At 34.5% G+C, this 20,406-nt stretch overlaps 2 protein-coding genes and 1 non-coding gene across 5 annotated transcripts; all 3 read right to left on the reverse strand.

Moving 5' to 3' along the window:
* Positions 1-930: 930 nt before the first annotated feature.
* Positions 931-5,528, reverse strand: LOC101210790. Of its 3 annotated transcripts, XM_031881358.1 has the most exons (6): positions 5,391-5,528; positions 2,834-4,461; positions 2,658-2,737; positions 2,449-2,567; positions 1,361-1,437; positions 931-1,230 (listed from the first exon to the last, which is right to left on the reverse strand). In XM_031881358.1, exons 2-6 carry the CDS (start codon positions 3,063-3,065, stop codon positions 1,205-1,207), a joined length of 534 nt encoding a protein of 177 aa, XP_031737218.1. In that variant the 5' UTR covers positions 3,066-4,461; positions 5,391-5,528; the 3' UTR covers positions 931-1,204. The 3 variants fall into 3 exon arrangements, with proteins under 3 accessions (XP_031737218.1, XP_031737219.1, XP_004148842.1); XM_031881359.1 differs by having other exon boundaries at positions 931-1,227; positions 2,834-5,525; XM_004148794.3 differs by having other exon boundaries at positions 2,834-5,524.
* On the reverse strand, positions 5,353-5,435 carry LOC116402271. Its single transcript, XR_004214785.1, has one exon. It is a non-coding gene; the product is annotated as a small nucleolar RNA U30 (small nucleolar RNA).
* A 1,094-nt stretch (positions 5,529-6,622) lies between the features above and the next one.
* On the reverse strand, positions 6,623-19,369 carry LOC101210547 (glutamine--tRNA ligase). Its single transcript, XM_004148793.3, has 24 exons — positions 19,063-19,369; positions 15,568-15,783; positions 15,281-15,331; positions 14,989-15,060; positions 14,735-14,834; positions 14,517-14,612; positions 13,508-13,569; positions 13,256-13,357; positions 13,061-13,156; positions 12,704-12,856; positions 12,542-12,597; positions 12,255-12,345; positions 12,082-12,168; positions 11,664-11,861; positions 11,486-11,584; positions 10,361-10,492; positions 10,137-10,273; positions 9,925-10,024; positions 9,753-9,848; positions 9,182-9,282; positions 8,986-9,091; positions 8,800-8,889; positions 8,571-8,700; positions 6,623-6,909 (listed from the first exon to the last, which is right to left on the reverse strand). The coding sequence occupies exons 2-24, from the start codon at positions 15,703-15,705 to the stop codon at positions 6,818-6,820; spliced, it is 2,385 nt and encodes a 794-aa protein (XP_004148841.1). The 5' UTR covers positions 15,706-15,783; positions 19,063-19,369; the 3' UTR covers positions 6,623-6,817.
* Positions 19,370-20,406: the final 1,037 nt, after the last annotated feature.

Consider the following 20,406-nt stretch of genomic DNA (forward strand, 5'->3'; position numbering starts at 1 on the left):
TGTTATTAATAAAATTTACGTTTTTGTTTGTATTTACTTTGTTTGGCGTTTCTTTGTCCCCGTTGCGTTTGAGTGTTAATAGTTTAAAATGAGTTGAGAATAAGATTTTGCGACAAGAAAATTTCAAAGTTGTAACAAACTCACATCTTATTCCTAATACTTCCACGTTATCGTCCCAAAAAAACGGTGATTTTGTATGATGCTGAAATAAACAGAAGATCAAAGTTCATTTACTTTTAAACTTGGGGTTAATTTTCATTTGAACCTCGATAAAGGGAAACCCTTTGTACAATTTTTTCTAAATAAATAATGAAGTTGATGTTATTTAGTCATCAAACTCAAGCTGAATTTTAAAACTTGTTAGAGTAAACAAAGAATATAGTCAATAACTTCACTTCACTTCCTTTCCCTCTAGTTTGTTACCTTCACTCCACTTTGTTTGTAAAATTAGATTATTGTTTCTAGATGTTTCAACAAGACACTTTGTTCTATAATTCATCCTTTTTGTACTAAGAAAAGGATGATCCTAAAAACAAGAAAAATCCTCCTTATCTATGTGGCAGCTTGAAGTATTAATTAAACTTTTAACTTAAATAATCCACTTAACTTGCCAAGAATCTTGATTACTAGTGAAATAATAATAAGTTAGATTCATCCAACTTAACACCTAAAATGCACCTAAAATGTTTTGTTGCATGTAATTAGGTCCTACCACTGAACCGGCTATAGACAATTTCATAAATGTTCACACCAAGCACAACTATTGAAGAGTGAAAATCAACCACCTTTGATCGAGACCTTCCTTTTGGTCTATCATATTTACCCAGTCACAAATAAGATCACTTCATTGATATACTATTTTTTTAACTAGTTTTGTAAACTATACTCTGGTTTATAAATATGTTATGGAGCCCATTTTAGTTAATCAACTTTTCAAATTGAAACCCATTTCTATATTGGCCACAGATCACACCTATTCGAAAACACAAAACATAAGATACAAATACAATACCACAACCATATCTAGGAAGTAAACTTTAATGCTAGAAATCTAGTAATATACATTACATATATAAAAATATAAATACAATATCAAATTCTTCTTATAACCTTCAACTTTAACACTAAAACCAAAAAAGAAAACAGAGATTGATGAAGAGACATTGTAGATTCATTTCAGGCTTCAACCAAGTGTAGTTGAGATTCAAATCACAGATGTTTCTCCAGCTTCTGACACAAATGACAAACAGAATTCCAAACTCACAATTTGTAGTTTGAAACTTTGAATATGTAAACAAAAGGATTCAAAATAATTCCTCTTTATTTTATTTATCTTTTTCTTCTTTCTACAATATTGTACCTTTCCCAGGAACTATAACAACAGGTGCTGATTTGCAGTTGTGGAAGACATGCTCACTCACACTTCCTTGCAAAACACTGAAAATAAAACAAAGCCAAAAACAAATCTACATTGTGTTAATAAGCTAAGTCTACAGGAAATATCTTGACTTCTAGATGTCAAGCATAAGATTTTGTAAGGTGAGTTCGATTGTATGAAGAGAGCTTATATAAAAGCATGAATGTATGTATAGGTATATAGAAGCGATGTGAAAACTAAGATTATTAGGGGCATATTAGAAAATATGCTAGTAAGTTTGCTAGGGTTCTTCGTTATAAAAAAAGGGAGTGAGTTGGGGGGAGCAAGGTGTGAAGAAATTTGTAGGATTTTCTTTGGGTTTTTTTTTCTGAAGAGACTAGCCCTCTCAAAAGGCAGGTTATATTGTTACTTTTCTTATGATATTACAACAAATTCTATATATTTCCAAATTTGAGTATTCTTGAGTGTTTCTTTCTTAGGTGATAACCTAACAGGTCGCCATGCGTTCTCTAGAGTTGCTACTTTCCATTCAATTGCAATGTGTTCTCTAGGGTTGTTTCCCGCTAGATGTTGAAGATAATCTTCAACATCTCACTGGTCGACCTTGACCTCTGGGATTCATGGGTCAAAGAGCTTATTTGGATTTACTTTCTAGAAACTCAACCCAAGTATACTCTAAATTTTAAGTAGGAAGTAAAATAGACGAATACATACATCAAATCTATACTCAACTTCTTAATCTCTCCATATATGAGCCCAATCTATAAGCCAAACACCCAAGAGGTTATGTTTTGGTTTAGTTTAGTTTTGATCTTATTTCATTTGTATACTTATACTTGTATATCTTTTGACTCTGTTCATGAATTGGTTCAATAGTTGGTTTTAAATCTTTGTCCTTTTATGGCTCATTCATCCAAAACTTCAAATAATGTCACAACCAAAACATATATCCTAAAACACTTGCATCATCAAGTGAGATAAAAAGTTGAACATAAAAACACCAAAATGAAATACATGTAAGAGTCAGAAAACCAAAATCCCACAGAAAACTTGCCAAGTTTAAGTTATACCTTTGAATCAAGCTTCTTCCTCTAGTGCCCATAACAACAGCAGCAGGCTTCAACTTCTCTGCTTCTTTACAAATAACCTTCCCTGCATCTCCTTGCACAATCCTTGCCACAGTCCTAACCTGAAAAGAAAAACAAAAAGCCGTAAAATCATATCTCATTTGCCATTAATGGCAGCTAAATATAAGCAGTGTTATTAAGTCAGTACTCACCATGGCCACTTCAAAGGCCTCCACTGCAAGCTTCTCCATCAAGCCCTGGCTGAACTCATAAACTAATTCATTCTTCACATCTAATTAAACAAAACCCACAAAAGAAAAAAACAATGAGATCAATGAAATGGAGATTTTGGGTTGATTATGTTAAAGGGTTTTGAGGAATTCATTACTGGAAACGGCGTGGACTAAATGGATGGTGTCAGCGAGGCGGCAGAAATGGATTAAAGCCCAATCGAAAGCGTGCTTGCTGTTGGGACCATGATCGACGGCGATAAGGATGTCTCGGCCACGGCGTCTCTCCGCCGTCTCTCTCTCTAGCTCAGGCTCCGGCACCACTGGGATAAGCGAGGGAAGCCGGACTTCTCTCCAGTTGTATTCTTCTTCCTCCTCTAATGTATCCATGGAAATGGAGAAACAAGTGGATCAAAAGGTATGAATGGGATTTGGGGTTAGTTTTAGTGCGTATGTTTGGATTGTGGAATTGAATCGAAGAGACCGTAAATAGAGTGATGATTGGGGATTTAAAATGGTGGCCGGAATCAGAGTTGGTGGTGAGTTTGGTCTATTTGCTTTCTAGAGCCGCCAATGCTGAAGAAAATATGTCTTTGATTGTTCGTTCAAGGTTGGCTGTGCTGTATACTCTATAGATTGTAACAAATTACTTTTGCCTTTGTGAAAAATACTTTTCTAGGTGCCCAAGTTTATCTACCATAATTGCACACACTCATTACACACTTTAGTACATAATTTAATAAGTTAAAATTCTATCTTACTCCTTAACCTTTATATCTTAGTCTATTAAACGCTAAATATTTTAGTTCTCACTTTCCTTCAAAGAACAAGCGATATGGTTTCTAGGATTTATTTTTTGTCAAAATTCAACAACTCCATCTCCACGTCATTACCAACAATTGCTTCCCTCTTTGCTTCATCACCACATATTCAACAATTAGGCTTCAAATTAAAATTAGTTCAATTTGTTAGAACTTCTCAATAGTAATCTATATATATGGAAACAAATTGGTAGTTTTGAATTGATTGAGTTAATTAGATGACTTATTTGAAGAGACCCAAATAAATACTGGTTTTTTTAGAAACTCTAGTACTGATGAGTGATTTGTAAAACCCAGTGGATGTAGTCACAAATTGCATTTTAATTAAGCTTGTTTCTACTCCTTTTCTCTCGTTCTTCATATCCTTCCTTCCTTCAAAAAGAATTGATTTGCATGATGTTTTCTTTTACGTTACAAGTGTAAAAGAGAATATTAATTAGTTCAACACGTGGGGTTTTTATGTTTAACATTCATTGGGCAAAAAGAACTCATTTTATTTACTCGAAGGTTTTGATCTCTAATCTATCCTTGATTGAATTTAATTAGAGGGGTGTTGTTATGGGCTGTAGAGTATTTGGGTGCTAAGTGCCCTCCTGTTGTAGAGGATTTTAGTTTTCGGTTGTATTTTCATCTTTAAGGATATTTGATGTGTTTTTCTTTTAGCCTAAGTTACTACATAGTATCTTGGACGCTTATAGACTCCCACTTGGATTAAAATTGTTGTTCCTAATCTCAATATTATTCTGCTGATGCTGTCTTCTTCTCACTTTCTTCAATTTCAGATTCTAATTCATTTGAAACCCCTCAAGTCCACATTCCAGCGGCCTTCCACTCCACCAGCAATGAGCAACTCAAATGGAAACCCTTCTTCTCCCACGGTTTCCACTCCTCCCTCGTCACTTCAACTGACAATCTTGACAATCTTGACGATGTGTTGCACATTGGGACTCCTTTATTTTATTCATCTTTTGCATTATGAAAGCAAAAAAGGAATACATACATTATACAAAAAAGAAACTTCCTCAAAACAAACCCCTTATCGAGGACGAGTAACTCAAAATATTATGTGTAATGTGTGCATGTTCCTTTAACATGTTATTCACTTTTGTATACACTAGATGGGGAAAAAATGCAAATGATTCAAGAATATTCATTGATGCTATAAGCAAGAGAAAAATAATTAGAAAACAAAGAGAAATACCAATTGCTTGTTGCACATTGCATAGTTCTACTAGAAACAAATAGATGGATGATCGATTATTTGAAGAACGTAGACAATAGACTAAAATCTATTAATAAAGTTTTACTATTTTTTTTCTCGTAATTATTGTGAAACTAAATTAAAAGAATAATAACATTTAATAAATTTAAAGTGTTACATTTTAGAATAAAAAGAAAGGTAAATAAAGAAGTTTAAAATTCTCCTAAATTTGTAACTTTGTGTTATTCACTACAATGTCTAAAAATGAGGACCTTTCATTCTGGTAGAAAACTTTAACTAAAAACAATATATCAAGACTTTGAAAGGCTTGGCGGGTTTGTATTTCAACGTGTAACCAATAGTTAGGACTAAGCAATCAATTTTTACTAAAAGCAACCAATTATTGAAATGTCTCTCCTTTAAATTTTCAACAAAAATGCTTTGTATTTTTATCTAAACCACTAAAAATCTAAGTGAAAACAAGACTGACGAACTGAATCACGACAATGACGTTATCGATCAAATGAAATGAGGATCGTTTTCCAAAATATAGCGAAGTGAAACAATTATCCGCGGTGTAAGATGCTTGCAATGTTCAGATTACACAGTAGAGCAGAAAAAAAGGAAGAAGAAGAATAAACTAGAAAGAGAAGGAGCTCAGAAACAAATGAATGGATGAGAAATTATCCTCACATAGAGATCGGATTAACGAGATTATTTGTACTCATCATCATCGCAGCCTTCTCGTAAACAGAAATAAAATGGGAAATTAGGGTTGGTCTATAGATCAGAAAAGAAAGAAGAAAGAAGAATTAGGAATTGATTTTAGGTTTTGGAAATAGGAAGATAGCAAAAGAGAGGTATTTATAGAACACAAAATTCCAAACCCTAGACCGATGAAAGGCTTCGAAGGTTGGTTATCTGTAATTGTTAAAAGCCCACATGAAAGCCCATTGGATCACACTTTTTTTGCTCTCTCTTTACTTTTTTTTTTAATAGGAAGTTTGGTTTCAATTTAGTCAATAGACTTTAAATCACAATCAAAAGAACTCCAAAACGTACCGGAGGTGAATGGAGAATAGAATATGTGAAATTGTGCTCCAACAATGTTTGATGAATTAAGAGTGAGCCAAAGAGTAAAGATCCTCCTCAATTAGAAAAGTAATCTAAAATGGTCCATTGACCAATTAATAATACCACTATCAATCAATTCAATTTCACAATTGGGGGCAAAGGGTAAAAATAGCTAATATCTTAGGTATACTCCCTAAATTGTTGGCCTCAACAATCTTAATCTTAATATTGCATGAATCATTCTTAGACTTAGCATGGGTGAAAATGACAATAGTAGTTGATTTTTCTAAAAGGAAAAAAAAAAAAAAAACTTATCATTTACCACCCAGACGAAATAAGAAACTAGAATATAATGAATAATTAGTCAAATAAAATTTTAGGGTAAATTGCCCCAAACTAAAATTCAAATTTTAAATCGATGCAAATCATAATTTTAATTGATGTAAGCATAATTTTTTTTAGAAGAGTGTAAAGGGATGTTTACCCTAAAATTTATTTGATAGTAGCACCTTAAGCATAATCATTTATTTAATTCAATTGTAATAAATTAATAAAAATTGATTGATTCTTTGAAATACATCTATAATCTCATTGATAAGAATATGTAGCAATACAGTATCTTAGTTTGTTTAAAAAATCAGTTCATTAATAATGTATGAAAAAATAACTATGATGTTTGTGTATGTTACAACCACCATAAACTTTTAATTTCATCAATCAGTCTCTAATACTTTGTTAAATGTTGCAATCAAACTCTTAAGTCAAATTTGGAAAGACTCACGCGGACAATCAAAACCCATTCCTGTTAAGGCTTGAACTAGTACTTTAAATACATTAATTTATATATCGCATTTACGTGAAACCTATGGATTAATCTCATTAAATAAATAATAATAACATTTGTTTATACAAAATTTGATAACATTCTTGGTGTTATGAATCAAACCATGTTGTACAATTGTTAAACTGAAAATTTTACTAGCTAAAACACCTTTCTTTTCTTTTTTTTTCTTTTCCAATCTTTGTCATGCCATTTCTTTTTCAACTTACTTGCTGCTTTTGTAGCTATCTCTCAGTGTAACGGTCCGGTTGAATACGAGTTTCTCTGGAGTTGAGTCTTTATCAACTGCAAAATACCCTGGAAAAAATGCAGAAAGTAGATGGGTAATCAAGTCAAAACAGAAGCAAAATTTTGAAAATTAAGACATCTATAATAAGTAGCATATCAAATTCTCTAGGTCTCTCATATGAGACATGGAGTATCTAAATGTTTTGTGCAAGTTTGAGAGTGGGTTTTTGTGAGGCCCTGGTCGGGTCCTAAGCTACACGATAAGATTGTACACAATAGAAAGTTGTCACCTAAAAGTACTTCTTGCAATTTGGCACCTTGATTAACGTTTCAATCATGCGTTGTGAAAGTTCCTATGTGTGTTGGTAATGGGTAACCTAAGATTCCTTAACAAAGAAGTAGTTGGTGTCATTTCTTATGTAGGGCGGTCCTCAATTCTGATACAGTCGCTCACTGATGATCCAAATTTGGACAATAGGAGCTACGTGGCAGAACATGATTTGTTGAACCTCACCACCGGTAGAAGTAATCATTCCAACATGAAAATTCTCATCGAAAAGGTTTAAATAGAAATTTTCAATCAAGTTTTAGAGCTTAATCAAAACTTTGAGCTAAGTGAGGATCGGAGAATTTACGAAGCATTGAGAAGGCTTTTCGGAGCCTATCATTCATTCAAGGTTGACGAGGAGTTGGCTAAGTGCTTAGGCTATAAGAGAACTTTATAATGCCACTTGATTTATAAATGTGTATGTTTTGAAAAGGATTATGACTTATGTCTTGCGATATGTTTTGGTACCCTATGCTAGGGGTGACTCTCAGTCGGTTGGAGTCAGTTTTTTTGACAAAACCGACCTGAACCGACCATAGTCGGTTTAGTAAAGTGTCAAATCGACCTCGACATCAATGAGTAAGGGTTGGTCAGTCGGTTTAACACTAAAAATAAAATTTGAAAATTCCCTATTCGAGACTTTCCAAAACTGACCTGCAGATCCTTCTCCTTTTCACTTTTGTAGTAAAAAACACACGTCTAACCACTCTAAATTAATTTAATATTTAATTTTACTCTTATATTTTCATTTCATCCAAGTTTTAACTCTTATAATCACCTCCATGTCCTTATTTAGAGGTCTCCACCTTTATATGTGCAGGGAACATGAAAGAAAATGTAAATAACTAAGAATCTTCCCTACAATATTTCATCCACGTGATCTAGAGGTCTCCACCTTTAGAAGTTATATCAATTAAAACGTATCAATTTAAATCTAAAACTTTTATGAGTACAATCTGTTTGCACCCTCTTGAATTATTTTTCCTAAATGTATGTTCAATTTAACAAATTGGATAATTTAAGTAGATGCATGGACAATTTTCGAAAGAAATCTAGAGCAAGAGAAGAGAATCAATCTATTTATAAAAGCTTAGCGATTCAATGATGTTTTCCTTCTTGTTAGTTCAATGAACTTTTTGGCTTGAGAGGAGTAGTGAGCAGGAGGTTTTAGTAGGTCTCAGACTCTCAACACAATTTCGTACCTCAATACGTCCTTTAGGTTTTCTCCAACTAGAGTTTCTTTAGTTGCTTTTGGCCAATATATTTTGTTCTTTAATCATTCTTAATAGAATGCTTGCACAAATTTTAAAAAAAATAAAAGAAGAGTATTGATAATAAAGGAAAAATAATAATTATTAAACTAAGGCATAGACCATACTCTGAGCAGCCAAAAAAAACTTACCCAGCCTTTCAAATTGGAATGTATCCCCAACAACAGCATTCCTAAGTTCTGGTACAGCATATGCACTTGGGATAACTACTTTAGAATGTGGGTTCAAATCAGCAAGCCAATCATCAAGCTCGGCAGGATTCTGATATGGCAAAAACCACAAATTATAAAACAAACTACAAAAAATGCATTGCAAACAAACATACGAATGGAGAAAAGCTAGGGCAATTCCAAATCCAACCTCAGAAAGGAATAGTTTGTCAAACAATCTAACTTCCACATTGAGTGGATTAACTCCTGAAGAAGGTTGTGCAACCCAATGTAGGACACCCTGCATTAAAGTAAGCGAGAAACTTGATTTTTGTAATGCAAGTCTTAAGAAGATCTAAAACTAGAGAGTAAAAAACGTAGGCCTAACAAAAGAAACCTTTGGCTTTGATTTCTTGGAAGCATCATATTCTGCACGAATCTCAAGTACTGTTTCGTTATCATCAGCAAGGATAACATCTGTACATTTTATAGGATATGCATATCTGAAAAGAAAGAAGAAAATTATTGTTTTATGGCATGCGTTTGTATGTGAATATAATTAATGGCAAAAAGGAACTGCAATCATTAAATACCTCAAAAGGACAGACTTTCCAGGCGCAAGACCATAGTAATCTTTGGAATCTTTCAACCGGAAATCTGATTGTTCTATGTACACAATATTGGAAAAGGGAACCTAATGCAAGAACAGGACATGTAGAAAGAAAACTGCTATACTCAGTTTCAGTAGTCGAAGCAATTCAAAAAGAGAATAAGATGGTGTACACAATATTAGGGTATATCAATAAAATAAATATCACATAGAAAAAGCAGACGTCCTTTGAAAATGAAAAATCAAAATATTAATAAGATAGTATAAATCATGTAATAAGGATCGTGCAACATAAGAATACTGAATAAGGTTGAGATATTATCCACTACAAAAGAAATGGAAAAGTACAAGACATTAAATGTAATTATTGGTAAGGTTCGCATTTTAAGTTCACCATAATATGATTGATAAATGCTTCTTAACAAGCTGAAATATTGCCAATTTTGAAAATTGTTGGACCAGTTGAAAAAAAATTCTTGGAGATCATTTACGTATTAGTATAAATCACCAACACCAGACATATAACAACAGTACAAAATGAAGACCAAGTTCACCTTATAAAAGGCCGATGCCTCATCTGCTTGAGCTTCAGGCCATTTCTTGGCATCAAGATCCAATATTGATCCATTTTCTAAGTTTGTAATAACAACCTGGGGGAACAAAAAATTCATCTAACAACACCAAACAAAAGATATCATTATAAGAAATCAAAGATGTATACTGTACCTTAAGCGGCTGCAAAACAACCATTGCTCGTGCAGCTGATTTATTTAGTTCTTCTCTAATGTGATATTCAAGACGATCAAAGCGAATCAAAGAACAGTCACTGGAGTGAAAACATCAGATAGTTATAAAAACTGATAAATAAATTTAACATCACATGCAACGGACTGTACTTTACATGCCCATATACTAGGCATCACACTATAAGTTCCAACCTTCTAGTAATTCCAATTCCTCGAACAAAAGCATTAATGGCTGTTGATGTCACACCTCTGCGCCTAAGACCAGCAAGTGTCAGCAGGCGAGGATCATCCCAACCATCAACCCATTTTTCGGTCACCAGTCGATTTAACTGAAAATGGCACATCTTCAGTAAGATTGCAAAAGATCGCATATCTAAGTTGTTCAAAAAATGAGTTTAGAAGCATGGCACACCCACCTTACGCTTGGACAACACAGTATTAGAAACATTGAGGCGAGAATATTCCCACACATATGGTTGGTAAAGATCCAGTGCATGCAATAACCAGTAGTATGAAGCACGACGTGTTTCAAACTCCAAGGTGCACAGCTGAGAGAAGACATAGGAAAAAAGAATGAATGGAAATGACATTTGTGAGAGCCATAGTAAGAGATATATTAGGATTATCAGGATGAAAATAAGGGCATAAGGGTCATTAGCCAGAGGTGTCTTGGTTATAAAATAGTGTATTAGGTTCTGTAAAGGGTTCATATCATTTTGGTAGGAATTTCCATTGTGGGAATTTGGGAGAGAGTGGTCCTCTCAAAAGGCTTTGAAATTGTAGTTTCTTCATTGATATTGCAATATTTTCAGCAAGTCTCTTTGGAAGAGGGCTGGCGTAGTGAAAGGGTGCCATCTTGTCAATTGGGATGAACTCTCGACTTTCATTCTTTGGGAGATTTGGGTGTGGAAAATCTCAGATCAAAGAATCTCTCCTTACGAAATGGATATACAGGTTTGAGAAAGAAAACAAAGGGGAAGAGCAATTTTGGTGTGGAATCAACTAGACTTTGTCAGCACTTATAAAGGTTCAACCTTCAGATATATATTTCACGTAACACAAAGTAGCAAATGCACGAGCACCACCAGTTCGAGATGGTAGAAATCTCCCCACTAATATCTTTCAGAGTCACAACACAACCTCAAAAAGGCAAGCTAACTAACATAAATACATTGACCATAAACCAACAGGTAAAACCCAAGAGATAGAGAAAGATACATTAAGAGTTTGGATGTAAATTCCCTGATCTACCCCTCCTAACATAATTCTCTTGAATATTCTTGTGACCTTGTTTAGTTCATAATCTCTAATTGAAGTAGCCAACTTAAATTCTTTCATAACTACTCCACTTTCTTCATCAACTTAGTGGAAGGTTTTTATGTCATTTGTCTCTTGTTGGGAAGGTGACACCTTGTACCTGTGCCACTGCCCGCTAGGTTAAGTTTTGGTTAAGTTTACAGTCCCTGGGTTAAGTTGAATGGGATGCTTATCATTTCTTATTTAGGAAAAAAATTGAAAGCGTATCAAGAAGGTAAACATACCGAATGTGTTATATTTTCAAGAGAATCCACAGTGCAGTGTGCATAATCATAACTTGGATAAATACACCACTTGTCTCCAGCATGTGGATGAGGAGTAAACTGGATGTGACAGTTGCAACATAGAGTATCAGTGTCTAGAGTTCAGATCTGCGTGTAAGCAAGCTAAGAACAGTCTCACCTTAATACGATATGCAATGAGGTCATACATATTAAAATTATCACTCTGCATGTCTTGCTTCATCCTAAGAGTTGCCTTGCCTTCGTCAATCAGACCTTGCTTCATTTCTTCAAACAATTTCAATGACTCAGCTACAGGCCTATCCCTCCAGGGACTATTCATCTTTTTCTCTCTATATTCTTTTATTTCGTCAGCAGTCTAAAACCAATAATTGAAAATGTACTTTAGTCAAACAGTCAAACAGTCAAACAGATTGATGTTATCGTGGATCACAAAAACACTGACACAAATATAAAAGTTAACTGATCAACACTGATAATTATCATCATTGAGGCCTCACAAATGGTATCTAAAAAGGAAACGAACACTCCACCAATCCAAATGCAACAAAAAAACGTTACACAGTTGACAAAATGACCTGGTGATCAACGTAAGCATGGCCCCTACGTATGAGTTCCACAGCTAATTCATACAGATCTTGGAAGTAATCACTAGCATATGTAATCTGGAAAGGAAACAAACGAAAACAAAATGATATCAATATAAAAACAGATAAAATACATAATTGACCAAAGTGGACTTAAGTTACACCTTGAAAGGCTCCCATCCCATCCACCTGACAATTTCTTCTATATGATCAATATATTCCTTCTTCTCAGCTTCCGGATTTGTGTCATCATACCTACAAGCACATATTTTGGAACAGCAGCAAAAATAAAGTGGTCAAATATGTTGTTCAAACTACAATGTTGATAAGCAATGGTCAGAAATTGTTGAACACAAAAGATTTAAGGTAGAAGAATGAATCAATGATGGCTTAGTTACAAAGAAAAATGATAAACGAAGATTGTTAAACAATGCAAGAAAATAATTTTAACCTCAAATAACAGCCTCCACCTCGCTCTTTTGCAAGGCCAAAATCCACAAACATTGCCTGATTGATCATAATGATAATAACAAACAGAGGAAAGTTTCTGGTGAAAGACTGAAGACAACAATCGATAAAAGATTAAAACAAAAAAAAGAATAGCCAATACTACCTTGGCATGACCAATATGCAGATAACCATTTGGTTCAGGAGGAAAGCGAGTCAAAACTTTGCCCCCTGTTGCTTTTAGGTGCTTTTCAAGCAGCTCCTTGGTGTTGCAACATCTTAGTATAGTTCCATTACTGAAAAATACTTCAGTGTGAACCTTTTAATTTGCAAAGAAAACTAGTGTTAAAAACGGAAGCAGTTGACAGGAAATCCTTCGCGATTGTATTTACTAATTCAGTTCATGCAAATCTCTTCAGAATGGAGAGATGAATTCAAAGAGAAGTGTATGTGAAATTATTTAGAAAAAGAAGAGACGCGATCCATTATAGGAAACTAAGCATCTTTTAGCAAGTTATTTTACCTTATAATTATCCTCTGGCTGAGGGAATATTAAATACGGGTTAAGATCTTCCTCTGATGGAGGTTGTTCCGGTGAAACAATAGCAGCAGGTTTATCCTGCACGAGAGACGAGATTTAAAACAGAAAATAAAGTACAAAAGAACTAGTCATCACAAAAAGAGATCAGGAACTACACAGTACAGAAGAGGTGCTCACCTCTACTTTAGCAGGCTTCTCTTTTTTCTTTTTTGCTATTTTTTCATTATCTGCTGCAGTCCTTTCTCCAAGTAATTCAAACAATTTGGAGTCAATAAATTGCTGTCAGCATAAGGTAAACGGTTAGAGGAAAAACAACATTAGAGAAAACTAAAAAATAAATTTGAAAAAAAAAAAGATTAACTAAATGACCCAATCATATGAAATTCCAGAATAAACTACTAAAACGATGTTTTCATAATGTAAAAGCACCTTGACAATCTTTGGATCAGCCCAAGGATGCTTCTTCCGTACCTGCCCAAACAAGTCACCCACTACAACCAAAAGAAGTAGGTAAAAATAACTGACCTAACTTGAATAAATTTGTAAGTAAGAAGTATCTATATGTATGCAACGAAATGGAACTTTCTATCCTCAATAAAACAAATAGCATATGAATACCAACTGGCATGCAATCTGCATTTACACACTGCTGCAGAGTGCAGAGACAACCCATAGAATCTACATGCAATTTTTCTCCTATAATGGATTTGTCATCCCCGACCCTTACTTTTTCAAGTTCCACCCCATACGTAAGTCTGCTTACTACTTACTAAGATAAATATTAAATAATTTCATGGAACACCTAGCCCACAAATTTGACGTTGAAAACTCAGGTGGGTATTCAATATCCTAAGTAGCTACCAGAGCATAAATCTACAACAGCTCATATCTTTGAACATGGGGCTAACTTATGGTGGTTCGATTTTCATTTATGCCATTGTCACATGTCCACCTCTAAAGGAGCTAGATCTATGCCAGCATATGCCTTTTGATAAAAACATCAGACAATAAATAATAATAGAATAATAGAATAATTACATAAATGATAAGAAAAGTGAAAAGGAATCCCTTAGTTACAAGTTACAACAAAGCAATGCCCATGCTTAAGTCCCTAGCACTCTCATCTTCTTCCCAGATTAGAAACTCATTTCTTTAAAATATGCCTTTTGGTTGATTGTATTTATTTATGTTAAATTTATACATATCGAAAAAACATTTAAGAAAAATGACTTATCTGTATCTTAGTTTTTCATAAACTTCTATAGAAGCCATTCTGGATTTGTATAGAATGCACCCACCCAAAGAAAGATTATGGTGTAACAGCTTAACTGAATACATTATACATATCTTCTAACAGAGGATTGAAAAACCAAATAATAATGAAAACTAATCTAAGAGGTCACAAAGTTCGAATCTCAACTACAAGAAAAGTACTAACCATTTGTTCGATAACGTTGCTCCAGAATTTCATTTTTATGTTCTTCAAAAACCTCAGTTACAGTCTGCTTAATTTCTTCAACAGAGACTTCTACACCTGCATGAGCATATAATATAATCAAGGTATTAACTTATAGAATAGAACTACAAAGAGAAACCAATAATAAGTTCGCACTCCTACTAAAGTATCAAACCAAATGACAAGTAATATTATCATACCAACACCACATGCATCTTCAAAGTCATTTAATTTAATATCTTCTTGGCCAGCAGCAGAAAAAAATGAAAATGCCGCTTCCAATTGAGCTGGCATCTTTACCTGCAAAGTAACACAAGATTTTAAAAGATCGTGCATTGTTGAATGATGACAATTATCCGGCAACCTAAACAAGAAGTTCAAGTAATGACACAAAAAAATGTATTTCAAGGATGTTGGAGATGGTTGTTTCTTTAAGAAGCCTTCATCTGAAAACCTTATTTGAGGTAATATATTGCAGCAATATTGGTCGATGAACAAGAGCATTTGTTGGATACTTTGTCGCAACCTGAATAGAAATGCAACACCATGCTATTAAATAATTCAGAGAAAATTATCTCCTTTAGAGGAGAATAAGAAAATGAAACGGTGGACGCTTGTACATAAGTATGTAGACAAGTAATGTAACAATTGAACAAATTAAGTATTTCCAAGAAATGATTATCCAGCTGAGCATCCCCTCATTTGAACGAGGAAATGAAAACGTAAAAGCAGTGGGATAATCTTACAGTATATAAGAGATTTCCAACAGTCTTATTGCATCCATCGAGCACACCAGCCTGAAAATAAAGAATGAAGGGCGATGAAAGACAAACTTTCATTAATTTTTGCATCCTCAAAGCTTCATAGGACAAATCAGGATAACAAATAGCAGAATTGTTAAGTTAAAGAAAAACAATAAATCTGTCTCATCTAATGGTGACCACCACACATTACATATCAGCTTCTTTTCTTTCTTTCCTTTCCTTTCCTTGTTATTTCATTTTTTAATTGAGAGTGAGAAAAGTGAGAATACCTCGTGAATAACAGCATTGAGATTGGCAGTAACCTTGTTGTTGGCAACGGTGTTTCGTGCAGTGCGCTCATCCAATCCGATTCTCAGAAACTGCTCCAGTAACTTATCCTTGTCAACATTCTCATTCTTCGCTGTCATTTCTGCTTGAGAGGGAGGTCAAGGGATTGGGAATGGAGTCTGGAAAAGGAAGGAGAATGGAGATACTGGAGAAAAACCCTAACAAAACCAAGTAGAATCAAAAGGAATCAGTGAGCAATGGAGTGGAAGATTATGCCGTTGGATTTCAGTTTTAGTAAAAGGTTTTGCTTTGACCTAGTGGATAGAAAATGGTAGTCCATGCAAGTAGCAAGATAAAATCATATGCCTTTAAGCAGTCCTTTTTTAAAGAAAAAAAACATATATATTAAATTTAAATTTAAATTATAAATAAATAAGTTTCCTCAGACTAACTCCTTCGGGTTTGAGCAATGTCAACCCCGAACCAGTTTTACCCAAGGCCTGAACACTATCTACAGTGCTCAACATTCACCCCTTGATCATTTTTACCCAAGATGTAATATCCCCAAATTTACACACTAAACTAAGGAATATCACCAAAATTACCATAATCTAATACCAATTATGATGCTCCAAAAAAATGTTGGCAGTTTCACAGCATAACAATGAAAATGATCCATTTATGCTATCACCTGATAGCAAATACCCAGAAGACCAAAAGTTCCCCCAATGACTATCAATACAATCTCAATCCACCTAGATTCAACAGAGAAAACATTTCCAAAATCTGAAGGGAACTTCAAACAAAAACATCGGCAGAAAACCAACATTACCTAAAAATGAAGATTCAACTTTCGTCCTCTAAAACCACTACAAACCTCCAAACAAGTTTTAAAACTCTCAATATGAAAAATTTAAGATTAAAATGCCAGTCCTACACTCTAGCTCTAAATCAAGGGGAAAACAATAAGGAATTAAACAATAACAAGAAGTTCGCAATACATGGCTCAACTACCGAATAAAAGCCAACTGGATTAAACCCATCCAGAACAACTACAAAAGAATTAAAATTTAGTTATGGTTTTCCTCTTTTCATACCTCCACTCCAGCATCACTAGGACCATTAAATTAAACATCGCCTACAAAATCTGTTGGTGGATCAATACAAACCATTTGCCTACTAAGTTACTCACACCTGAAGAGCCATCGATCAACATACAAGGTGCCTAACAACCTATCACAATATTTAAAGTGTTCACTAAACATGGAAAATACAAAAAAAACCATAACATGTTAGCACATTAATCAACACATCATATGTATGCATTGCACACTCAATCTTCTTTTTTAAACAGAAAAAAGCCTCTTTATCATTCACTCTACCTCCAAATCCAATTCTCATTGAAACTTTATGAGACTAATACCTTCGAGACATGTTGATCCCTAACCCTACTCAAGATCTCATTGTTCTATACCTCAGTGTTCAACTCTTAGCCTCGTCTAAGCCCTTGAACTGTGACTATACTCAAGGTTTCAATGACTTGCAACATATTGCAGACCTCCTGAGACTAATTCCTTCCTGAAACATTGACCCCTTACAATACTTAAGATTAAGGGTGTTCAAAGGAACCACAAAAATCAGTCCAATTGAAATAAACCAATCAAACAGATGTCTGTTGGTCGATTTAAGGGGAGAGTTGATCAGGGTCAATTTCTTGAAGCTCAAAATCGTCGGCCAACCAAAGTAACAATACTAAAAAATTCGACTGATCGATCGTCCGTCACTTAAAAAACAAAAAAGCTAGCCTTTCACATTCTTGTTAATGAGGATAGTATTTAGAGAACCATGGGCACATGCATGGTTTTGACCATAACTTTCTCAAGACCACATACCATTTTCAAAAAAAATAAATGATGCCTTTCTCTCTCCACTCCCACAATTCCAAATTTCCATTCTCAGGTGTTCCCTTCTCTCTCTTCTTTCTTGTCTTCCCATCTCCCACTTCCTCCGACTAGTGCCAGCACCATGAATGAGTCTCTCTCCTTAATTTTAGTCTGCATTTTTCTTTTTTCTTCTCCCTAAGTTTTTCCTTCATTACTTAATTTTTGGGAGATCTTCATTTCTTCTTGATTTTGAGTAGTTCAATCCTTTCTTTTTTTCTTTTTTTTCTTCTAAGTTATATAATTTCGATTTTTTATTTTTATCTTCATTTTTTCTCATGTTCTCTTATAGTCGTTTTGTTCATTAGAAGCACAAAACCAAACAAAAATGTCTACTCTCTCCACCTAAAGTCTTAAAAAAAAAGGATATTAAAAAAAATTAAGACAATCGACCCAACTTCGAAAACCAAACCGTCAATTTTCGGCACTAGTTTTCTACCAAATAACACCAATCAACCTATGTACAGTCCTACTCAGGATCCCAATGTTCTCTATAGTACTCAGCACTTCAACCCCTAAGCCCTCAAATTAAGCATTTACCCTCAACCATACTCAAGGTCTTGATGCTCTTTTATTTCCAATGGTGACTTCGATGTTCATCCAACTTTCCTTTAATTATAACACATAACCCTTAGACCTTTGCTCACACAATCTCACCAAAATGCATGAATCCCATAGAATTACCTCTGAGTCCTCTATGTCAGACCCATAAACATAATAACATGCTCACATCATAAGCACATGTCTAACCAAGTATTCTCAACACATTACATGTTCTATACCAAGATACATGAAACAACAGCACACGCCCAACATAAGCATAGGATTAACCTGATCACAATTTCTCAACATGCTTATGAATCCAGAGCTACAATAGTGCAAAAATAATCATTTCTTAAACCATAACCAAATGTAGTATACAGCAAGCACATAAAATGCCAAAAATATAACAAATAAGCACATCAAGTAAAACCCCACTCACTTGTTGTGCTTCTAAAACAATTCCAAGACTTCCTATACAACGAGAATGTGATTTTAGATGCCAAACGTAGTTCGAAAATCTAATCATCAAACTACAGTGACACTCAAGGGAGAATTTCCTACCTTCAAAACGGACTTAAGACTTAATTCACTCAGAATTAGCTCCAAACTACAAAAGAGGCCCCAAGAGTTATACAATAATTTACAGTATTTATAATGTGTTCGAAAAAGTTCAAATAGGGATTTAACGCCTAACTCGTACATAAAACAAATTGGTCCTTGAAAGAGACAAATAAGTGTTCAAATGGGTTCGAACGAGTTTAAATGTTGCTGGAAAATGGTTCGAATCAGGTTCGATATCAGTCCAATGTAACATATAAGTTTTAAAGGTTAGAAAGGTAAGTTAAGCACTCACTTAAAGGAGTTTAGAGTGCAACTACCTACAGAATTTTACCAAAAAGATTCAAATGATTGCCGGTTGAAATTCAAGCAAGCCTAAACTGACAGCTTTGACGTCACTAGGGAGTAATAACGCTAAATAGAGGTAAAATGGATTGGGTTGAAGCCAAAACTCACCAAAATCGCGTGGCTTTCTAAGAAGTGAGTCTTCGGTGCTGGTTTAGACTTTTGCTTGTCGTCGGAAGAGTCGCCGGAGACTGGAAATAGTCGCTTGCACGTCGTGGTAGCAGAGAGAGAACGCAGAAGACCGTGGGTTTTCCGCCTTTGTCGTGTTGTCGCCCCCGGAGGTGCTCGCGTCGTGGGCGCCGGCGTTGCCGTCCGTGGGTTTCGCCGGAGAATATAAATGAGGGTGGCGCGCTGCTGAATGAGGAAGAAATGGAGAGAGAAAAAAAATGTGAGTTAGGGTTTTATTTTTACTCAACTTTAGTGGAAAATTTCACAAATTAACCGTACCAAATGTCATTTTTCCCTCTCTCTCCAACGAAACCTTCAACAATAGTCCTTCGTGCATCGGTCACTAATATTCTATCAAAACATCTATTCTACCAACAATATTAAGTGACTTTAAGTTGTATCAACAATAGAACAAGAAAAGTCGTTCTCAAATATTGAATTTCATTATCATTCTTTACTCTTTACATTCTTCTTCAATCGTTCTCTCTCAAAGTTTGAGGTGAATTCTTTTTATTTATCACTTTTCGTAATTGCTCATATCGATCTTCAAAACCAAACAAACGAATTTATAAGCTTTTGTGTTTGAAGTTTTCTTTTCTTATAACATCACTAACTGTATAATAAAATTTACACAATCACTTAGATTTTCGTGCATATCGTTTACTTTAATCTAAAATTGTTTAATTAACTAAAACTATTATTGATCGCTTGGTGTAGGGTTGAAAGACCACATAATACCAATGCCCGTGCATCAAATATTTGTACGATTTGGCGGTGAATGGGACTAAAAACTATGTGGGGTAAGACGAAAGAATTGAAGGTCAAGAATGATGTTACCTATGATCAACTTGTGACTACTCTGCACAAAAAAACTAAACATCAATTCGGATACATTTGATATATATATCAAGTGTTGTTATAATCTAAATGTATCAGCTCCTCTAATGGATATAAGCAAAGATGAAGACCTCAACTTTTTTTAAAAAGGTAGTGAAGCATCCAAAATATTATTGTTTGTATCAAAAGAAAATGATAGGGTTGATACAAATTTTATGTACTAGCATGCAATGCAATTGATCGATTCAAACGTTCCATCATGATATTTCCTTTGTCTTTATTATACAATAACATTGCGCCGTGTAACTTGAATGACGATATGAATGAATCTTGGGGTGGTCACAATGGCCCACAGTTTGATGGAACTGAATGTAGTCAACCACAAACATCTTCATATGAATATTATTCATGTCCCGACCCAACCATTCACATCCTACTAGTGGACACTAG

The sequence above is a fragment of the Cucumis sativus genome, chromosome 2, assembly GCF_000004075.3.
Source record: "Cucumis sativus cultivar 9930 chromosome 2, Cucumber_9930_V3, whole genome shotgun sequence".
Classification (NCBI taxonomy): Eukaryota; Viridiplantae; Streptophyta; class Magnoliopsida; order Cucurbitales; family Cucurbitaceae; genus Cucumis; species Cucumis sativus.